The sequence below is a fragment of the Benincasa hispida genome, chromosome 9 (genome assembly GCF_027475165.1).
Source record: "Benincasa hispida cultivar pf3 chromosome 9, pf3_genome.v1.1, whole genome shotgun sequence".
Lineage (NCBI taxonomy): Eukaryota > Viridiplantae > Streptophyta > Magnoliopsida > Cucurbitales > Cucurbitaceae > Benincasa > Benincasa hispida.
This window is the reverse complement of record NC_143486.1, coordinates 80,442,182-80,466,603: the sequence shown is the minus strand read 5'-3', so window position 1 is coordinate 80,466,603 and position 24,422 is coordinate 80,442,182. Positions and strand designations below refer to the sequence as shown.

Genomic DNA, 24,422 nt, shown 5'->3' with positions numbered 1-24,422 from the left:
TAGGGCTAATTAGGTTAATGTCGAATTTGGCTAATTGGGTTGTTAGACTTTCTAATAGGTTGAGGGGTTTTAGTACAATTAATTGGTGCTTAATGATAGAAATATTAAACATATATACTGATCTCAAGGATTTTTCATTGATTTAATCCAACCTTTTTTGCGTGCTCATTTTTGTTTCTTTCTTGCATGTTAATTGTTAGTCATTATTTTCACAAATCCAATCAAACCCCCGTCACATGGAATTTTCTAATTAACCTAGCTAATCATCAGTTTTCCTGTGGATTCAACCCCGTTTTTACTACTTTACTGCGTTTGTGGGTATAAGTTTAGGATTAGTGATTTTATTCATTTGTTTGAGTCAGTGAGCGTGTTTGACAATGTTTCTGTTAATTCTAAACCTCGAACAAATTGGTGTCGTTACCGGAGAGACTTGGAAAAGTGTTGTTATTTTCCTTTGGTTTATGACCCGCTCTTTTGAGAGTACAAATCTTATTTTTGTTGCATATATTAACCAAGATGAAAGGAGAATCCGAAAGAGGTGCCAAAGAGAGACGTCGGAAGAAGGCAACCGACAAGTTGCTGACAATTCAATAGGAGCAATAGGAGAAGAAGTTCGAGAGAAAACTCTGAAGGAGCTGGCAGAACCAAATATGGACCAACAACCCCTATGCATAGTCTTTCCTCCTACCACCGTACCATTCGAGCTTAAGTTAAGGCCGATAAACTTGTTGCCAACCTTCAAATGGATAGCAGGAGAGAACCCTCACAACATATAAAGGACCTCCATATGGTGTGCGTAATTATGCGACCTCATCGAGTTATATAAGAACAACTGAACCTTAAGGCTTTTCCTTCCTCTTATAGGATGACGCTAAGGATTGGTTGTATTACTTAGCTCCAGGATCGATAACTACTTTGAATGAACTAAAAAATAAATTTCTCGAAAAAAAAATTCAAGCTTCTAGAGCTCATCCAATTAGAAAAGACATCTATATAATTAAACAATTTGTAGATGAAACCCTGTTTGAATATTGGGAAAGATCCAAAAGATTATGTGCTAGTTTTCCCTACCACGGATTTCTGATTAGTTGTTAATTCAAGATTTCTATAGTGGCTTACTATCTAGTGACAGAAGTTCCATTGACTCTGCTGCTAAAGGTGCTCTTGCTGACAAGACTCCTAGAGAGGCCCAGGAATTAATCTCGCACATGGCTGAAAACTATCAAAATTTCGGGACTAGGGCTACTGAATCTGACTCATTTGCTAATTATGAGGTAAATGAATTGAGATCCCATATCTCTAATTTGACATCTTTTACGACATAGATGACCCATGGAGGAGTAGTTCAAGTGAAAGATTATGGAGCCTGTGTATTGATGGAGCATGCCTCTGAAGCATGTCCTCAAGCCCAAATTAATGCAGTTGAGGGTTATCATAGAAAATATGACCTTCATGCTCCAGTGTATAATCTAGGATAGTGAGATCACCCTAATATCAAATGGGGAGGTCAAGGCCATAGTCAAGGGCATAACAGTTTCGGTCATTCTAATCAACCGTCATCATCTTCTTCAGGTATGTCATTAGAAGATATTGTCAAATCTTTGGCTAACCATTACTTAAAATTCCAGCAGCATATCCAACAGCTGCAAAAAGACTCATTCCAGTTATCACAGGACATCAAGGCATAGCAGTAGGAAACCAAGACGAGTATGGTAAATTTGGGCACTCAAGTCACACGATTAACTATTGTGGTGGGTTGTTTATAAAGGGGTTCGAGGAAGCTACCTGCTCAGCTGGACCATGCCAACGTGAGTGCCACCACACTCAGGAGTTGTAATGAGCTTCCATCACCCATCCTCTCGTCAGACACCTTGCCTCTACTTAGTAAGCCCAATAAAGAAGTCCAGTAGGATGAGAAAAATGAAACTGAACCTAAGGTATGCCCATCTACTCCTAAGGTAAGTACTTCTTCCTTACCATCTATTGAACCTTACATACCTAAGGTACCTTTTCCCAATAGGTTGGCGAAACCGAAGCAGGACAATAGGGACGAAGAGTTGATTGAAATGTTTAAAAAGGTTCAAATCAATATTCCCCCTTGAATGTGATCCAGTAGATTCCAAGGTACGTTAAGTTCCTCAAGGAACTTTGCACCAAGAAAAGGATAGGTAAGGATAAGGAGTAAGCTGTGGTGAGTAAAAATGTTACGGCTTTGCTTAAACATAATATGCCTAAGAAATGCCGAGACCCAAACATGTTTACTCTACCCTGTGTCATTGGTAGTAGAGTCATTCGTCATGCCATGCTTGATCTGGGGGCTTCTATTAATGTCATGCCTTATCATGTGTATAAAGATCTTAAATTAAATGATTTGCGAAAGACTGTTGTGTGCATCCAATTGGCTGATAGATCTTACATTCAACCCCTAGGGATAGTTGAGGAAGTGTTGTTGCAAGTTAAAATTTTGATTTTCCCTGTTGATTTCCATATTTTGAAAATGGATGAGGTCTCTTCCCTTTATTCTTCTAAATTCTGTTAGGTAGGCCTTTTATGAAAACTACGAAAACAAAATCTGATGTTGATAAGGAATGTCTTTCTGTAGAGTTTGATGGAGAAGTGGTTGCATTCAATATCTATGATGCTATGAAATTTCCTGAGGAATATCTATCCCTTTGCATGATTGAAACACGGGATCTAGTGGATGAGATTGTTTTACATGATGGCGATGATGATTCTGATAAAGTGCTCCATATATTGATTTGGACTTGCATGACTTGCATGATTTATCTCTCTCTTCTATTGATGTTAACAACCACGAGGAATCTTTTTCTGGTGTTGTTGATTTGCAGGTACAAGGGATTGAGTTGAAAGCTCTCCCTAGTCATTTGAAATACGTGTACTTGGGGGAAGGAAACACTTTTCCAGTTATAATCTCCAAGGAGTTGACATCCACCCAAAAGGAATATTTAGTTGAGACTATGAAAACTTATAAGAAGGTCACTGGGTAGACTCTTGATGATCTTAAGGAAGTCGGTCCTTCTCTTTGCATGCACAGAATAACCTTGGAGGAAGAAGCTAAGGCCACAATTCAACCATCAAGAAGGCTCAATCCCACGATGAAGGATGTTGTTCTCAAAGAAATTATCAAGCTCAATGAGGCCGGTATAATTTACCCAGATCCTAACAGTAAACGGGTAAGTCCTATTCATATGGTACCAAAGAAGACCGGTATGATGATTGTGGAAAACGATAAAGGTGAGATGGTGCCGATGCGCGTCCAGAACGGATGGAGGATGTGCATCGAATTTCGAAAGTTCAATGAGGTAACTAAAGAGGATCATTTTCTTATCCCTTTTCTTGACCAGGTGGTGGAACGACTCACTAGGAAGCCATGCTTTTGTTTTCTTAATGGGTTCTCAAGATTTTATCAAATCCCAATTGCTCAAGAGGACCAAGAAAAGTCTACATTCACTTGCACTTACGGGACCTATGCCTTAAGGAAAATTCCATTCGGGCTTTGCAATGCCCCAGGTATATTCCAAAAGTGTATGATGAGTATTTTTTTTGTTTTTTTTTTTATTTCATAGAAAAGTGCATTAAGGTTTTCATGGATGATTTTACAGTTTATGGAGAGTCTTTCAATGATTGTTTACATAATCTTGGTCTTGTGATGAAATGTTGCATTGAAACTAATCTTATGTTGAATTATGAGAAGTGTCATTTTATGGCTTCACATGGCATTGTTCTATGACATCTAGTTTATACTAAGGGAATTGAGGGAGACAAGGCAAAGATAGATGTTATTGCTAACCTCCCCTATCCTACTTGTATTAGGGAGATTCGTTCTTTTCTTAGTAGTGCATGTTTTTACGGGCGTTTCATCAAGGTTTTTAAAGTTGGCTCTATCTTTATCCATATTGTTACAGAAGAATGTTCTTTTTCGTTTGACAAACAGTGCAGAAGGCCTTTGACACTTTGAAGGAAAAGTTGACTACCACCCGGATTCTTCAACCCCCACGGTGGGACATTCCTTTGAGATAATGTGTGATGCTAGTAATCTAGTAATGGAGACAGTTTTTGGCCAATGGATTGACAAAAAAAATCATGTTATATGCTTCACATCGAGGGCCCTGAATCCACCTAGATTAACTACACCACGACTGAGAAAGAGTTTTTGGCAATTGTTTTCACTTTAGACAAATTTTGCACTTACATTCTTGGCTTTTCTGTTACTATTTATACTATTTATACTAACTAAGAAGGAGCCTAAGCCTCGACTTGTTCGATGGATGCTTTTTCTTCAGGAGTTTAACTTGACCATCAAGGATAGGAGAGGAGCAGAAAGTTCAGTGGCAGACCACTTGAGTAGGAATGTGCAAAAAAAGGATCCTACGCCTGTACGAGAGGATTTCCCTGATGAGTTCCTATTTCAGATCACCACATCAACACCATGGTATGCTGACATAGTAAATTTCCTTGTGACTGATAAGTTTCCTTGTGATACGCCTAGTTTTGGGAAAGCTAAACTAAGGAGTGACTCGAAATACTTTGTTTGGGACCTGTCATACCCTTGGAAGATTTTCTCAGACTAAATCGTTAAAAGGTGTGTCCCCATGAGGAATTCAAGTTTATACTTTCATTTTGTCATGAGATGGCGTGTGAAGGGCATTTTAGCCCTAAAAGGACTGCTAGAAAGGTTTTAGATAGTGGTTGATATGGAATTCTTTATTTGTCGACAGATTCGCGTTTTGTAAATATTGTGAGAGATTTCAGAGGTTAAGATCTCTGTCTAAGATAAACTAAATGCCACTTAACTCTATTATTGTGTGTGAGGTTTTCAATGTCTGGAGTATGGATTTCATGGGACCCTTTCCTTCTTTTTATGGGTACTTATATATATTGTTAGCCATTGATTATGTATCAAAGTGGGTTTGGGTTATCTCCACCAGGACTAATAATGCTGCTGTTGTTTCAGGATTTTTAAGGGCTAACATCTTTTCCAGGTTTGGTATTCTTCGAGCCATAATCAGTGATCAGGGTTTGCACGTTTGTAACCGAACCACTGTGACTCTTATGAGGAAGTATGAAGTTCATCATTGAGTTGCTACTCCATACCACCCTCAGATGAATGGCCAAGCATAAATATCCAATTGAGATGTCAAAAGTATCCTTGAGAAAATCGTCAACCCTACGAGGAACGATTGAAGCACGCGCTTCGGCGATGCTCTTTGAGCTTACGTAACTGCTTTCAAAACTCCCATTGGGACGACGCCCTTAAAGATTGTCTATGGCAAGATGTTCCATTTGCCGATAAAGGTCGAGCACAAGGCCTATTGGGCAGTTAAGCAATGCAATATGAATTTAGCTCAGGTCGGTGAAGAAAGGCTTCTGAAACTACGATAATTAGAGGAATTACATCTTAAAGCCTATGAGAACTCGAGACTCTACAAGGAAAAGACAAAGTTAATTCATGATAAGGGTTCTGTAAGGAAGAAGTTCAGGATCAGTTAGAAAGTGTTGCTTTACAATTCACATCTCTCACTCATGCCCGATAAGCTTAAGTCTAAATAGCTTGGTCCTCTTGATATTATTAATCAGTTTCTTGGTGAAGATCAGGAGCCTGGAGACTGGAAAGGAGTTAAAGGTGAACGGGCATCGCCTCAAGATCTTCAATGAATGGGAAGTCAACTAAGCTCGCTCGAGTTTTCTGTTGACTCCACCCTCAATCACTTAAGCCCGTCCTCACCTAATGTCGAGCAAAAGACGTTAAATGTTGCGCTTCCTGGAGACAGTTAGACGCTAGAATTTTATCGACTTTTTTTTTCTTCCTCTTTGTTTCTTTTGTTTATTTCTTTTTGAATAATATGAAAGGTTGGCTAATACTTTTGGCTCTTGAAAGGATAGCTTTCGATCATGCTCGTGTCTCATTCTAAGAGAGTTTTTTTTTTCTTCCCCCCCCCCGGTCCCTTCTTTTTGTCCTTAACATGAATTGTAGCTTAGTTATACATTGAAGACAATGCATATTTCTAAAGTTGGGGGTGGTCAAAGCATGCTTCTTGATTTTGTGATTTTTTTTAATACCCTATACCAATTGCTTTGTGATTGTTTGATGTTTGAATGTTCTGTTCGCTCTGTTTGCCGTTTCCTCTTGATTAGCAAGAATGATATGTCTTGGGCTGATAACCGAGCCATAATAGAGAGAAGATGAAATGAGAATATGATAAAAACTTTTTCAGGAGTTTTTCGATTTATGAAAAAGTTTTCATGCCTTAGTGTTCATTCGTATATGACTTTGATTGTAAAATTTTTTGTTCTTTTAAATTTTTATAATGAGTCTCAATTGAGTGATTAAATGAATTTGAATTTTATTGAGATTTATTGTGCGACCTAAGGACGGTTGAGACTTGAGATAGGATTCAATAAATTGAATGAACAATCTCTTTGTCAATTGCATGATCGAGTCTTATGACTTTGCTTGGGACAATCAACAACTAAGTTGGGGGTGTTTATTAGCTCTAAAAAAGAGCTAATTTTATGTCCTTAATTCTTATGCTGCATGGATGAAAGATTGAGCCAAAAGAACAAAAAAATTGGAGTTGGATGCACCAAGCTGAGTGGAGATGTCAAAAAGACCAAAGTACCCTATTTCAGCATCGGAACACTCCAAAATTGCCTAAGTCCAACGCTTGTTTGATGCTTGAAGATAGTAAATTGGTGTACAGGACACCCCAAGCATTGCAACGCTCCAAAGATAAGATAGATAATTCCACTGTCGTGATGCACCAACCCAACGCTGAAATGCAGAATGGTTAGCGTTGCAATACTACGACTTCAACGCGCGCACGCATAACCGAGCGTCAAAGCCCCGTAGCAACGTGCGACGCTGTGCCACATCTATAAATTGCTGTTTTTGGATTCAGCCGAGGGGTGTGAAGAAAAACAAAGCCTAAAGACATTTTTAAGGACATTTCTAGAGACGATTAGGTCGAATTGCTGGCCAAGTTTCATCATATTCAACCGCCTTTCTACATCTTTGATTGGTTTTTCAAATATGCTAGACTAGGTACATTTTTCTTAGAATTATTTGTATGTTTAAATTATTGCAGGATTTATAGTTAATTTATTGAATTGTTGTGAATTATTTGGGATGATTTGATTTAATTTTAATAGATTTTTTCTGAATTGATCTAACAAATTGATTTATTGAAATACTTGCTTGCAAATTGTCATAGCCTAGGTAAAAAAAAAATTGATTGATTTAGTTGCACAAATTAGGATCGCATCTGTAAGTCTAGACTTTTTTTGTTACCAAATTCATGTATGCCCTTATTTAATCATTCCCAATTAATCATGCTATAAAATATGGTTATCCAATTTGTAGTATATCTCAACAATTGACCCTTTCACAATGCAATTCGATTTTAACTTGTATTTCACTAAGAAAGATTGAATTCAGACTAATTAGATCTAATATCGAATTTGAATAATTGAGTTACTAGATTTTCTAATAAGTCGAAGGTTCATAGATTTAGTACAATTCATTAGTGCCTAATGATACAATTGTTTCTTTACATTGCATATAAATTTTAGTTGTTGTTTCCACAAATCCAATCAAACTCTCGTCACATGAAATTCTCTAATTAACCTGACTAGTCATCAATTTCCTTGCAAATTCGACACTGTTCTTACTACTTTATTGTGTTTGTGGATATTTAGTTATGATCGGTAATTTTATTTCATTGTTTGAGTTAGTGAGTATGTTCGACAACGTTTCGGTTAATTTTGAACCTTAAACAGTAATGTCAAAAAATGTAAGAGTTAAATATTTAATTCGTCTATGGAATTTAAACTATCAGTCTTATTAAATAAATAATAAATTAAAGTCACATTAGAAATTTCTGTTACACAAAGCATGTCTACATGGCAGACAATAAATAGATATGAAATATGCACCTGATTGAAAATCTATAAAATTTGTTATGGAGATTTTGTTTGAAACTTTAAGTGATTCCAAAATTGCATAAATATTCATAAATAGATTGAACTATCAATTTTGTTCATCACCGTTTTCCTCGGGAACGAGAAGGGCTTAAATCACTCAGACATATCGATGTGCTTAAAAATGAGAAAAACTTGGATACTGTCTACGAATCCAGAACTGTTTAATAAGAAATTATGATGTGATAATTTTTTTTTTGTAAAATGATCTCTCTCTTTTTCTTTTTTTCTTTTTAAAAAATTTATGTGCAGCTATGAGAGAGGTCGAACATTTGGATCTTCGCTACTCCTGATTCAAAGCCCACCCTAAAGTTTAGGAATTTTGTATAGTGCACCGAAACAAAGTAAAGTAAAGTTGAAGGGAAATGAATGGATGAGAAACAACGAGGCCATTGCCTTATTAACCCCGACGTTTGCACAAACTACCCAAACTAAACTAAACTTAATCGATTATTCATACCCTAAAGGGTAGGAGTTTAGGAATTACAAAGTGTACATAGGTGATCGAAGAGCCGTGTCCCATCAGTACAAAGCTCATCCAAGGGCCCAAAATCAGGCCCACACCCACGATGCTGTGTTCTATCAAGCCATACCCCGGCCTTACTCGTGCCACAGTTTCGTTACTGTAGAAAGGAATATTTTACTATAATTGGGATATATATAATCTCTACTACTTTTGTTTTTGTATCTCTCTCACTAAACTCTTTGTACCCAAATTCCCAAAACTAAGAGAGAAAAAAATGTCATTTCAAATTCACTTCATAAAATCTGCCCCTCTAAAGTTTGATTTAATTTGTCACAAACATTTTTTTTTTTTTTTGCTTCTTTTTTAAAATATTATTATTCTTATTATTTGCTTGTAAGCAATTCACCAGAACGTATCTTCACTAAAAAGGCCGCTCCTAATTTTTTTTTCTAAAAAAAAAAGTTGAAATAATTATCCACCATAGTTGGCATCTTTCAAACGGTATGTATTTAGCTTCTAATTGGTTCATGCAAAAATTAGTAAATTTTAATCTTAAAAAGACATTAACAAACTTTAATCTTACAACTATAATTTACTTTTTCAAATAAGACCGACTTATAATAAAAACATTCTTACCAATACACATTTTTTATTAAAAAAAAATCACTATTTATCATAGCAACGGAAAGATACCTGGTTCCATTATTACCCTTACCCTTCAGTGAAATGAACAAAAAATGCTAGCCTTGAATAGAAACGACTTTGAGTATCTTTGGAATAAATTTCCAGCGATTAATTTAAAAAAATAAGTTATTTTAGAAAAAAATCGAATATTTGACAATCATTCAAAATAATTTTCAAGTGTATTTTAATCAACTTTTACCAAAAATATTTAAATAAAAATGAGTTTTTTTAAAAAAAAATATAGAACCCTGTGTATTATTGAAATGAAAAAAGAAAAAGCTTCAAATATATAGCTGACTAACCTTCATTAGATTCCGCCATTTCTTTTCGCTGAGCTCCTTACATTTTTGGATTTACTTCTGTCGCCACAGCTGATCAGATTCCAGGATGACAACGAAAGGTCCTACTACAAAAATTACTTGGACAAAATTTGATTGATAAAATTTAACATTTTTAAAATAGCGAAATAGGAGGATTCTGTTAGAAACAGTTAGCCAAAATTAATGGTAAAACTAGTGTAATGAGATACAAAATGCAAGGGTGAACATTGCGCATAAAATCGAATAAAAAAGAAATTGATAAAAATTTATGCAACTCTGTTCCTCTGCAAAACAGAAAAGAGTTGGTATTTTCCATATAAAAATCAAGCTACACCTATAAATAAGGACATATCTAGTTTCCAACCTGAAGCAATACAGTACGGAACTTCCCAAGATGAAGAAAAAGATTAATAACCACTAAGAAAGAGACAAACAAAAAGTGATTTTCAAAAATGGAAAAATGAGAGAAACTTTTAACACAAAGTAGCAAAATTTTAATCTTTTCACCGACAGAAGCCTATCGCGCCGATAGACACCGACAGAAGCCTATCAAATTCCCCCCAAAAACTATGACTCTATATACTCTGTGTGTTGTTGATCAAACAGATAGATTCCAAGTCGAGCATTTCAAAAGAGAAGAAAAAAGGCCTTAACGGTTTCCTTAAATGCCTATCAAAGAGAGTAACAACGGGAAATTTGGAATGGATAGTGGATAAGCATCTTCAGAAAGATGCACAGGAAAAAAGTTACTACATATGGAGAATAAAAAGTACAGTTTACTGAGCTCGGTTGGAAAAGGAACACGAAAAGATTCGACGACGGTGTAGTGCCAGACTGCAAAGTACTTGGATAAAGAAGATGCTAAAAGCAACCGGGAAAAGAACAGAGATTAAAAAAAATAACAATAACAAGAAACAACCAAAATGAATCATTGTTAATGGAATTTTACTCGAAACGCACTGTGAATCCATGGAATAATTGCAAAATGGAAGAATCAAGAAAAGCGAATGACGCAAACGTGGACCACAGTAAACGCACTGCACAAACAACGATTTATTCAAATTGACTGAAATCACTTTTAGTTCTATTACTATTTACTTTTCGAACAGAGAGATCATCAGATCAGGCTATAGCATAAACCGATTCTGTTTCTGCCAAATTAAACCTCAAAATTGATAAATCATCGACAAAGTAATAACTAATCAGATATTCGTACAAAACAATTAAGTCATATAAACACGCATTGATTCACCAACAACATAACGTCAAAAGATTGATAAAATCCAGAGCACAGAAATGAATTAAACCTTCGAAATTCGATAACAAAGCTCCTAGAGGTGGATTTTCCAGATCTTAATAGTAAATTACAGGAAGGAAAACAATCCAAACCTTGAAGAAACTACATCAGGTAAAAGATGCTAGATCCATGCAATCTTCATCGCGGTCTCGGATTCAGTTGATGCAAGGCGGGATCCAATTCGCTCGATTATATAAATTCCCACTAATAACAGAGGAAATTGAAAGAAACAACAACATCAAGATAAAAAGGAACAAGAAGCGAAGCAGTTCCCGACCTGCACCAAGCGAATTAGAGACCGCCGATGACTGAACCAAAAAATCGCCACCACCATGAGAGAGAGATGAAGAACAAAAGAAAGAAAGAGAGAGAAATAAATGGTTAGGCATTTAAGGCTAATGGAACCCTATCGAGGAGTAGGGGAGGTGATTGCGTGATGCGAGGGTTATATATAGCGAGCACAAACCAGTGTGATTAGAACACGTGGCAAGACTGATTTTCGGATCGGTGACGATTTCAATTTCAAGCGGCGCATGGTGCAGTCGTTTAAATTAAAAAATAAAAAATAATTTCAAACCAAGCGGGGGCCTCTCTTCCGCGTGAGGGGTTAAATAAAAAGGCATGGATTTCTATTTAATTACTAAAATGCCATATCAGCGTTTTGGCAGAGGTCACAGTAAATGCACGTGCGTTTTTTTGTTGCCACTTGCCGTCTCTCTGTAATTATACCCGGGGGGGGAGCTGGAGCTTCAGCATAAAAAGGGCATTCAACTAATAATAATAAATAATATTGTATTAAATTATTAGTTTTTAGTTTAATTATAAATTTAGTTTTAAAAGAGACTTTTTTTTAAAAAATAGTAATAATAAGTCACAATTTAATTCTTATAGTTCTTTTTAGTACCAAACAAAATATTCAAATTAGGACTTTTGAATAACTAACACATTTATATGTCAGTTGGACTATGTTCTCTCTTGCAATTTAATTTTGAAACTAAAATTTAGTCTTTATAATATAATAAAATCTCATAAATACTTTATTAATTTATAAATTAAGTATGTTGTAACTATTTTTAAAATTATTCGTGGTAACTAACCATCTATGTGGCAATGAAGCGAGTTTTGACTTTTGTGTACTTAACTAACAGTACTTTGAGTTAAGGGAGAAATTTACGATAACGTATTGTACATATTCTTTACGTTCGACATTTGACACGTTTGTTCACACGAGATTTCAAGAGAAATTCATTTCGTGAAACTTGAACTTTGTATTTATATTAATTTTGTAGAAAATGAGTACATTATCTGATACAATTGCTTTTAAAATAAATTATAATCTTTAAGCTGGTTGGTCTCTTAAACGATCAACCTTTGGGCATGTTGATCTTCTTGGACGCTTGTTGATCTTCTTGGAAGTTGGTGTTGATGTTGAGGTTGGTTTGATGCGATGTGGTTCGATCTATAGTATTTGATCTTCTAATTCTCTCTTGGTTGGGTGGATATGTTCGACTTGAAAAAGAAAAGCACTGAACGTTCTTGAAATAGAAGTCTTTGAACATTGTTCTATTTCTTGGAACATTGTTGATGAATTCTCTCTGGGCTCTCTAAATGTAGAATTGCTTGTATCTTCAAAGGACTTAGACAACAGGTATGGTTCAGGTATGGTTCGCTTCAGGAGTTAAGGAGTCTTCTAATTGTAGAGATTTCGAATTGCTGATCTCTCGAAATGAGGAGAGCTTCTCTATTTATAGAGTTCATAGGTGGGCTTCTTGGGCTTGGGCTTGGTTGGTTCATGTACCTGGCTTTTGGGCCCAATTAGTTGGATTTGGGTTTGATTTGACATTTCGGTCAAATTTAGTCCATTTTTTGGTTACTTTAACCCATATAATAATATCAAATTGGGTCAAATTAATGATTCAACGGTCATAATGAAACCACATTGCATCATCGGAATTTGTACTTCAATTTGGGACACATGGCGACTTCTAATTAGTCCAAAATTTAATTATTTGGAATTTTATCATTAATTTGGTAAATGACGTGGCAATTGTGATTGGTCCAAAATTTCTTGTTAAACAACGTTAATATATACATTCTTAGTAAATTGAGGGTGGAGATTTGAACCACGAATCTTTTAATCATCCTCGACGTTTTATTTTATTTTATGGATCACGTAATAATTAAATATTTATTTTGTGATATACAATTAATGAACGTAGTAATAGTTTTGTTTTTAATACTACTATAGTATAATTTTGTCCGTAGATTAAGTAGCTAGCTTGATAAAAAGTTGAGTTGCATTCATAATTAATTCGGATGCGTCTTTAATTAATAGACCCCGATTTATTTTATTTTATTGGGAGCAATAATGGATCTCATATTAGCATCAAATTGAAATTTTAAAAATCTTATATATAAAATTACAGGTATTTTATAATAACATGCCAATATTAATTTAATTCAATTAATATATAGTATCTACAAATGACTAAGAAGTATGTTGTTCAAATTATCCACAATTCAATTATGATTAAACTAGAACAAAAAATTATATGTGTGTGTGTGTAAGGCATTGTTGTAAAAAATCTTTTTAAATTCTATACTCGATTAATTGGATGATTAACATTATTGTGACAAGCCAAAATGAGTTTAGATCAATGATATTGACATGTATTCAGACTTAGATTTAATTTCTTCACCTCTATCGTTATTGTATTAAAAAAAACATTATTGTAACAAAACTTACACCTATTATTGAGTTTACCATTAACTAACTTGTATTTAAGCTCTTTAAAAAATAAAAAGAAAAAAGAACTTTTTATGCGAGTTTTTAAATGCAAATAAATGTTGATCTTCGAGATTATAAATTGTAATCAAATTATAAAAAAAATGTTAATTAAATATAGCTCAATTGATAAAACCAAATATTATTTCATAAGTTGATAGTTTAATTCCATGTTTAGAGTACGGTCAAACATAAAAAATGTGTGGTCTTCAATCTTTTTTTCTCACCATTGCAAGGTAACAAATGTTTTGTTTGTCTATCCATTAAACTTGTATGTATATATATATATATATATGTATGTATGTGTGTTTGTATTTTTTCTTTTTCTTTGGTACCATTGTAAAAAAGAACATAAGAGAACTCATTGTTTTATACTCATAGGATCATTTGGTTGGAGAATATTATATACGGAAATTAACATGAAAATTTAAATCTCATGTTTATTTCACAGTTTTTAGCTCTTTATCTAGTAATAAGTTTTCAAACATCATAATTTTTCACATATAAGGGGTGTTTGACCCACCAACTTTTGTTGATTTGAGTTGGTATAATATAACAACTCATTGTTTGGCCTACCAACTTTAAATGTTGGTGGAGTTGAGTTGGTATATTTTACTAACTCACCCAACTCTTCCTTATTCCCATGTTTTCAATGGCTCCACCCATCGACCACTGTCACACTCCGAGAACAAACTTCGGGCTCCGACAACCACCTCCGATGACAGACTCCGGTGACCAACACTAAGCTCTGACATCCGATGACAATTTCGGTAACCAACTCTGAGCTCCGACAACTACCTCCGATGACAATTCCATCAACGAAATCCATAATCTGACAACCACATTCGATGATAGCTCCGACACCAACTCCAAGCTCCGACAACCACATACAATGACCCAACTCCGACAACCACCTTTACGCTACCAATTCCGACGACCAATTGGCTCCGACAACAAACCCCGATGACCAACTCCAACAACCACCTTTGTAGGCTCCGACTACCACCTCCAACTACAAACTCCAATAAAAATCACCTTTGATGATCACCTTTGAGTGAGCAACTCTGATGACCAACTTGAGGCTTCAATAATCGACGACAAACTCCGACAACCAACTCTAATACCATATTCATGCGACTAACTTCGGGCTCGACAGTCAACTCCGACTATAATCTCTAGTAAAAATCATCTTCGATAATCACTTTCGCTCGACCAACTCCGGGATTCAAAAACCACCTTTGATGATAAACTTCGACAATCAACTCCAATATACCTTCATGTGACCACTTCAGACTTCGACAACCACCTCCGACTACAAAACTCCAGCAAAAATCATCTTCAATAATCAATTTCGATAGCCACTTCTGACTAGTATAAGACTAATGACTATTAAAGTATGTTGTAGGGTTGTTGATTATATAATATATAAAAAATAATTTGTCTACATTAAGTGTAATATTTATATGTAATGAATTCACATATCAAATGAGTGTTAAGAATATTTAGACGAAAAGTATGTAACATATAACAAAATAAACCATAAAATGAAAAAGAAAAAAAAATCTTGAAACATTTTTCAGTGAGAATGAGTGAAAAATAAAGAGTTATTCTCTAATGATCCTCCAAATTTAGAGGAAATGAAAGTGAAACTATTAGAAGATGTGGTGACATTCCATTGACTGTTAAGATGTGGTGACATTCCTATTGTTGCTCTATATTAAAAATATAGAGCAACAATAGGAAGAAAAAAAAATGATGATAATTAAATTAATGGAAAAAAAAATAGCTAGAATCAAAAGTTTTGATTTCACTTTAATTTATCATTTAATTTATTTATATTTCTAAAAGAAATGTAATGAGTTGATTATTGTTCATTGCCCAAAAAAGAGAGAGAGAAAAAAAATTCTTTAAAATTTAAAAAAAGAAATTGCAATCCATATTTTATTCAAACAAATATGCGTAGAATTATTGAATAAAAAAGTTTTAAACAAAAATAGCAATTATAAAAACATATTATTTATAATTCAAAAAAATGTATCAGATACTCAAACATATGAACTCAACTCTGCACTCCAAACACAAACACGTGAATTCCACAGACATATAAACTCTAGACATCCTATCTCAATTCATGAAAGATTTTTTGTTATAACAGTTTTCTATTTTTAGCTTTCTGTTTCCACTTTGCTGAATTGTAGTAAGAGTGGGTTGCTATTTTTTCTCCTTTATTTTCGTGGATGTAGTTTAGCTACTATTTAAGCTTAGCAGCATTATCAATAAAAGACAGTTTGTTGTGCAATTTTTTTGTTCTCAACATTCTGGTATCAGAGCTAAGGTGGTTTTGATTTTTCAAAGCAGCAATCTTTGAAACTTTGCAGCAAAATGACTATGGAAGCAAATAAGAATGAAGGAAGTTTTGTACAGCCGGCAATTCCACGTTTCGATGGTTATTATGATCATTGGAGCATGTTGATGGAAAACTTCCTTCGATCCAAGGAATACTGGGAGTTGGTCGAACCTGGATATGTTGAACCAGCTAGCGAATTGTTGCAAACAGAAGCCCAGCGAAAGAAAAATGATGAGATGAAGCTGAAAGACTTGAAAGTAAAGAATTATCTCTTTCAAGCCATTGATCGTACAGTTTTAGAAACCATTCTCAAGAAGAACACTTCTAAAGAAATATAGAATGCAATGAAGAAAAAGTTTGAAGGCAATGCAAGGGTCAAGAGGTCTCATCTACAAGCTCTTCGTAGAGACTTTGAAATTCTTGAGATGAAGTCAGGTGAAGGAGTGATAAAATACTTCTCCAGAGTCATGACGGTGGCAAATAAGATGCGGATTTATGGAGAAGATATGCAAGATGTGAAAGTGGTCGAAAAAATTATACGCTCTTTAACAAAAAAGTTTAACTATATCGTTTGTTCTATTGAAGAGTCAAAGGATATCGATACTCTCACTATTGATGAGTTGAAAAGTTTTTTTATAGTACATGAACAAAATTTTCAGCGACGAAGCGGAGAGGAGCAAGCCTTGAAGGTGACGAATGATGAAGGAAGAGGTCGAGGTCGAAGCAGCTACAAAGGAAGAGGAAGAAGAAGGGGTCGAGCAAATTTCAACAAAGCAAATGTGCAGTGTTACCGATGCCAAAAACTTGGGCATTACTAATATGAGTGTCCTGAAAATAAAGAAGCAAACTATGCCGAAATCGATGAAGAAGAAGAAATGCTTCTAATGTCCTATGAGGAATTGCATGGAGTCAAAAGAGAAGATACATGGTTTCTTGATTCCGGGTGTTCTAATCATATGTGTGGTGATCGATCCATGTTTAGTGAGCTCAATGAAGATTTCTAACATTCAGTGAAGTTGGGAAACAACACTAAAATGGATGTGATAGGCAAAGGAAATGTGAAGTTGTTTTTTAATGGAGTTAATCATGTTGTTACTGAGGTATATTACATTCCAGAATTGAGTAACAATCTCTTGAGTATAGGACAATTGCAAGAAAAAGGTTTGACTATTTTGATCAAGGGAGGGGAATGCAAAATATTTCATCCAAAGAAAGGCTTAATTATTCAAACAAAAATGAGCAACAACATGATGTTTATTTTGCTAACCCAAACTTCTTCTCAAACACAAGTTGATCAGTGCCTTCAAACAAAAGCTGAAGCTGAAAGTTTATCTCATATTTGGCATCAACGATATGGACATTTGAGTTACAAAGATTTGAGAACTCTACAGTGCAAAAACATGGTATATGGGTTTACATGCACTGATTGTATCAAAGGGAAACAACATCGAGATCCCTTTCCAAAAAGGAGCACTTGGAGAGCAACACAAAAGCTAGAACTTATTCATGCAGATATTTGTGGCCCAATCACCCCTACATCTAATAGCAACAAAAGGTACATTCTGTTGTTTATTGATGATTATAGCAGAAAAGCATGGGTATATTTTTTGGTAGAAAAGTCAGAATCTTTTAACTATTTCAAATACTTTAAGTCCTTGGTTGAGAAAGAAGTTGAGTTGCCTATTAAGTGTTTACGCACCGATAGAGGAGGAGAATTTAATTCAGTTGAGTTCAATGATTTTTGCAAACAAAATGGGATCAAAAGGCAATTAACGACCATCTATACTCCGCAACAGAATGGTGTAGCGGAAAGGAAAAACAGAACGATAATGAACGTGGTTCGTTCAATGCTATCGGAGAAAAATATACCCAAAACCTTTTGGTCGGAAGCAGTAAATTGGACCATCTATGTCTTAAATAGATGTCCTACCTTGGTGGTCAAGATATCACACTAGAGGAGGCTGGAGTGGGATAAAACCTTCAGTAGATCATTTTCAGGTTTTTGGATGTGTAGCACATGCACATGTTCTAGATGCAAAAAGAACCAAATTAGATAATAAAAGCATTTTTTGTGTGTTATTGGGAGTTAATGAGGAGTCAAGAGGTTACAGACTATATGATCCAGTCGGTGGAAAGGTTTTTGTGAGTAGAGATGTAATTTTTGAGGAAGAAAAACAATGGGATTGAGATGCAAAACAAATAGTAGCAGTACACTTAGATTTGGGTGATGGTGATGATGCAGATGAGGAAAAAAATGTGAGTGAAAATGAACTTAATAGTGATAAAGAAGATGGAGTTAGGGAGGAGGATCACATTTTTGGTGATGGTGGGCAAAATGTGAGGAATTTAAGGGAATCTCGTGAGAGACGTCTTCCTACATGGATGAATGATTATATTAGTGGAGAAGGTCTTTCAGAGGATGAAGCTCATATGGCACCAGGGATATCAACTGATCCATTGTATTTGAAGATGTTATACAAGATGGAAATTGGAGGCTGGCCATGGACAATGAAATCAGATCCATTGAGAAGAACAAAACGTGGACACTTGTTGAACTATCAATTGGAGCTAAAAGGATTGGAGTAAAGTGGGTCTACAAAATCAAATACAATGAGCACGGAAAAATTGATAAGTACAAGGCTCGATTGGTTGCTAAAGGTTACTCTCAGCAATATGGAGTAGACTACACAGAAGTTTTTACACCAGTGGCAAGGATGGATACAGTAAGAATGATTATTGCTCTAGCTGCACAAAAGGATTGGAATATTTTTCAGCTTGATGTTAAGTCAGTTTTTCTCCATGGTGAGTTAACTGAAGATGTTTATGTAGAGCAACCAAAAGGGTATCAAAAGAAGGGTAATGAGCACTTAGTTTACAAATTTCACAAAGCTTTATATGGATTAAAACAAGCTTCACGTGCTTGGTTTAGTCGAATTGAAACACATTTCATCAATGAAGGATTTCAAAGGTACGATAGCGAACAAACATTATTCACCAAGAGAAGTTTTGAAGGAAAAATTATCATTGTAAGTGTGTATGTTGATGATTTAATTTTTACTAGTGATTGAAACTATGATGATTGATTTTAAAAATTCCATGTTGCGTGAATTTGATATGACTGATTTAGAAAAAATGCGATTCTTTTTTGGGATTGAGGTGTTACAACAGTCTTCTGGAATTTTTATATGTCAAAGAAAATATGCATTGGAGGTTTTGAAAAGGTTTGGCATGCTGGAAAGTAACTCTGTGAACAGCCCAATTGTTCCTGGTTCCAAATTGAGTAAAGTTGGAAATGGGGTCCCTGTTGATGATACATATTACAAACAATTGGTGGGAAGTTTAATGTATCTTACTGCCACAAGACCCGATATGATGTTTGCTACTTGCCTTATAAGTAGGTACATGGCAAAACCAATGGAAGATCATCTTCAAGCAGCTAAAAGAATACTTCGGCACTTAAAAGGGACTGTGAACTATGGAATTCATTACATAAAATGAGGAAATGCTGGATTGTTGGCATATACAGATAGTGACTATGCTGGAGATTTGGAAGATCGAAAAAGTACATCTGGGTATGTATTTTTAATGAGTTCAGGTGTTGTTTCGTGGTGTTAAAAAAAATAACCTATTGTGACCTTATCAACTACAGAAGCTGAGTTTGTAGTTGCTGCAATTTGTGCTTGTCAAGGAGTTTGGGTGAGGAAAATTTTGAAGGAGTTGGGCCATCTAGATGAAAGTTGCATTACCATATTGTGTGACAATAGTTCAACCATCAAGCTGTCAAAAAATTCAGTTATGCACGGTCGAAGCAAGCATATTGTTGTGAGGTTTCATTTTCTAAGAAATCTTGCAAAAGATGGTGTAGCTGAATTGGTTCACTGTGGAAGTCAAGATCAAGTGGCAGACATTATGACCAAACCCTTAAAGTTAGAAGTTTTTCAGAAGCTTCGAAGGTTTCTGGGAGTATGTGAATTTTCAGAGGAAAACTAATTGCTTCTGAGCATTTAGTTTAAGGGAGGGAATGAAAGGTTTTTTGTTATAACAGTTTTCTATTTTTAGCTTTCTGTTTCCACTTTGCTAAATTGTAGTAAGAGTGGATTGCTATTTTTTCTCCTTTATTTTCGTGGATGTAGTTTAGCTACTATTTAAGCTTAGCAGCATTATCAATAAAAGACAGTTTGTTGTGCAATTTTTTTGTTCTCAACAAGAGCCCCGAATAGCCCCATAAGGATATTTTATTTCCTTCCAAAACGGTGAGCTTTCTCTTTTTCTCTTTTTTTATTTTATATATAATTTCATTTAAAATATAATTAATTGATTAATATTAATTTAACAAAACTAATATAAATTTGTATTTTAATGAATCATTAATAATATATTAAAATATTTACTTAATTTATTTTAATAATATACAATTATTAAAACATTTTCACATGAATTACTAATTAATTAACTAATGGTATCTTAAATGTATTTAATTAGTAAATTAAGATTAGTTAAATTTAGTTAGTACAAAAGTTCAATTTTCCATAATAATAATAGATTCTTTTCGTGTTTTTTTTTAATAATCAAATATTATTCATTGAGATTAATTTTAATTTGATCATTTATTATGAACATATATTCATTATTAATTATTTATAATCCGTTAATTATTTACTGTGATTCATTTATATTACTTCATCAATGGTTAATATATCATGAGTATACACATATATATAGACATATATATATTACTAACATATTATATTTTTATCTCGTGTTTCACTTTCTACATAATATATTATTTATTAAAATATATTTTCTTGTATTATTTAATTAAAATCGAAATTAATACTGTTGGACTTAATTAATTAAAAATATTATTAAGTAGTGGATTATAATTAGTGTGACGTTCCTTTCATTTTGATTAATTTTAATTTTAAATTACTTGATTTTAAATATCTATAATTAAAATTATTATTAATTCTTAATTTTATCAATGTATTTATATTTATTGTTTAATTAATTAATCTATTAAAATTATATAAAATTTTCATACTTAATTTCATAAATTAAATACAAACATGATTTTTATTCATAAAATTTTGATAGCATTTCGCATACCCAACCAAACCGTTATCTTTTATTTTCGGACATTCTATTATTAGATATCTTATTTCCAAACATCCTCTATTTTTAGTGATCTATAAAACATTACACCAAACGGCTCATAGAGGATAGTTTTAAATCTTATCCTTTTAAGATGTTCATGATTCCTACTCTTAGTCGAGTTTTTTTTTTTTAATTAATTTTATTTAGAACAACATAAACTATTAGTTGAGTTGTTTAATATATAGACAATGCACAAATATGTTTATTAATGTAATAGTGTGAGATCTATATTGAATAACAACAAAGTAATTGAAAGAGAACAAAGTAATCAATTTAAAAATAAGATTTCACAAATATGTTTATTAATGTAATAGTGTGAGATCTATATTGAATAACAACAAAGTAATCAATTTTAAAATAAGATTTAAACCTGATTAGAGCCTGAACTAACAATACTAATAATAAAAAATTAAAATAGTGGAATTAGAAGACAATAATTATTATTTCTATATATATATATATAAAAGAGTATATATTCATGGCTGACGAAATATTTTTTTATTATTATAATTTAAAGCACAAGTGGAAATAAACATATATTTTTTTATTGGTGAGAGAAAAAGAATCTGCACATATGGTATGACAGATAAGAATATATTAATATTATTACAAAAACAACACTATTTCTCTCCCTAGTTTAATTTTTTATTTTGGGCATTAAATTACAATAAAATGAAGAAGATCTCAGTATTGAATTGCAATTATAATCCGTAGTATTATTGCTAAATTTGAGCCTATTGTCATTATTATCACTATTTATTACTACTATATTTAGCTTGGTCACGAGCTAATATAAATTTAAATATCAATTCAATGCTAGTCTTTTAAAATTAGTGGGTTCTAACCCTAGCGAAAAATTTCGGAATTTTGAATAGGAGAATTTCGGTTTTCAATGTTTTTTTTTTTAAATAATTAGTTAGGCTAGTCCAATAGAAGTTTTTTTTCTCTCTCTTTTACCATAAAAAAATATATATATTTTCAAGAAACTACGTAACTTCATTCAAATTTCTACATTAATTTTTCATCATTTCACCTCGATTTTGAATTGATGTGATTCTCTAATATTCCTCTAATTTTCTCTCGTACTCTATCTACTTCTAGATTTTATTTTTCTCATTTTTGTTGTGTTACGTTTAATGTTATGATTTTTTTAGTCATATTATGTTATGTTATATTGGTTTAAAACAATGAGTTTTTGTATTCGATTCCTTTTATAATAAATAATTTATAATTATTTTATATACAAATATTTCATATCATTTGATTTTTTAAAATTAATTTAAAGTATTTTATATATTTTGTAATTATTTTTCTATTTCCTTTTTAAGTTCATGTTTTTGTATCGACATTTACAAAGATATTTTATAATATATATTTAAGTGTTATCTTACTTTATAGAAATAATTATTACAAATTGTCAGTTATAGTCTAATTCAGTTAAACCAAAATTTTATTAATTAAATATTACAGTTTCCACATAATTTTTAAAATTTTCATCGACATCGATATTTCAAATCTTGGTTCTAATCCACAATATCTCCTTTTTTGTACTTTTTAATTAGTACAACAATCATATAGTGGAGAATTAAACTTCCGATCTCTAACAACAAATACGAACCTATTTAATAATCTAACTTCTATAATTAAGAAAAGAAAATGCAAACAAACATATTTTTCTTTTTCTTTTTGTTTTTAATCTTTCTTTTAGGGTAAGAGATGGGAGAGAGAAATATTTCTTAAAAAATATTGATATATTTGGGGAAAAGACAACCACCTAATATATATATATATATATATTGTGCCCATTCCTTTCTTTATTCTTATAAAATATTTAAAAAAAGATGTCTAATATTAAAGTCAATATATTAATAGTTTGTTTTCTTTATTTATTTTTAAAATAAATTAAATGGGAAGGTCCATAGAATTGACTGCTGTGGTCTGTTCTTCAACCACATGGATTTCAAATATAAAGATTCTCTATCTAACATGTCATATTTTATTTATAAATTTTCAATTCCATACTTGATTGCATTTGCTTTAGGGGCATTTTTGTTATTTTACATAGTCTTGGGCTCATTGGGACTGAAATTCAATGTTGTCCCCTTCTTTTTTTAAACATAATATAAATATAGTTATAATATATGTCTTACAATCAAAATATATATATATATATATATATATATATTTTATTATTATTATTTTTACTTTATTTGCAATGAGTACATGATCTTTCAAGTATATGTCTTAAAATCAAATTTGTTCGACATTTAAAAAGTAAACTGTGAACCTTATTGACATAAGAACGAAAAGTTCAGGCACCGTAACCATTTGATATTTTGTTTTTGTTCTTAAAAATTAAGTTTATAAACACTATTCTTACCTCCAAATTTATTATTTTTACCAATGTTTAAAAAATCAAATCAAAATTTAAAAAATTAAAAAAAAGTAGCTTTTAAAAATTCCTCGTTATAGGTCATTGTATTTAAGAAATATGCAATGCAACTCATGGAAAGAAATGGAAGAAAATAGGTTTCATTTATAAAAAAACAAAACAAAAAATGAAATGGTTACCAAACAGGAGATTAGTGATTTATTAGACACAAAGTTAAATTTTATGTACGATAAATGTATTGATTCTAGAAGATGCTATAAATGTTAGAGTCTTATTAGATACAAAATTTAATGTTGAATAATTTATTTGACATTTTTAACTTCGAATATATAAAATAAAAAATTAATAAATTTATACTTTTTTTAAAATCCAAAAACCTATTAACAAAAAAAAAAAAAAAAAAAAAAAAAGTTATGCACAAAAGTTGTAATTCAACCCACAAATATTAAGCCCTTGTTGATCATTTTTTCTTTTTTAGTTATTTGTTTCTAACGATCACATTTTTTTATTAACATTTTCTCTAGATATATTGAATAAGTCAAATTTAGACACGAAATCAACTTTTCAACTTTTTATTTTTTGACTTTTCAAATTGACTTAATCTGATAGACACTGATAAACTTTTATCCACGTTTATCAATGGTAAACTTCTATTAGTTTCTATTACTGAACACTGGACTTTATCAGCTCTATCAGCCTCCATCAAAGAAGATTAAAATTTTGTTATTTTATATAAATAGTTTTTCTTTCTTTTCAACTTTTGAAAATCTCTATGTAATAAAACAATTTATATAAGTCCAATAAGCCATTTCTAAGTCTAAACAAAATTAGTTCTAATAAGCAAAAACTATAATTACGAAGGTAGGAATCCTTGGACTGTATTTTGCCAAAATAATAATAATAATAATAAGAGAAATTCTTATAAATAGAAAAATTCCAAAAATATTTATACTTTTGCTTTGTATTTTTAGAACTTTTT

General features: G+C 32.6%; 1 protein-coding gene and 1 long non-coding RNA gene across 2 annotated transcripts; one reads left to right on the top strand and one right to left on the bottom strand.

The window, feature by feature from the left end:
* Window positions 1-8,368: 8,368 nt before the first annotated feature.
* LOC120086074 (uncharacterized) lies at window positions 8,369-11,294 on the bottom strand. Its single transcript, XR_005484141.2, has 2 exons — window positions 9,451-11,294; window positions 8,369-8,621 (listed from the first exon to the last, which is right to left on the bottom strand). It is a non-coding gene; the product is annotated as an uncharacterized LOC120086074 (long non-coding RNA).
* Window positions 11,295-16,241: 4,947 nt separating this feature from the next.
* On the top strand, window positions 16,242-16,715 carry LOC150034094 (uncharacterized). The gene has a single exon (XM_090317212.1). It carries the CDS (start codon window positions 16,242-16,244, stop codon window positions 16,713-16,715), a length of 474 nt encoding a protein of 157 aa, XP_090173338.1.
* The last annotated feature ends 7,707 nt before the right edge of the window (window positions 16,716-24,422 follow it).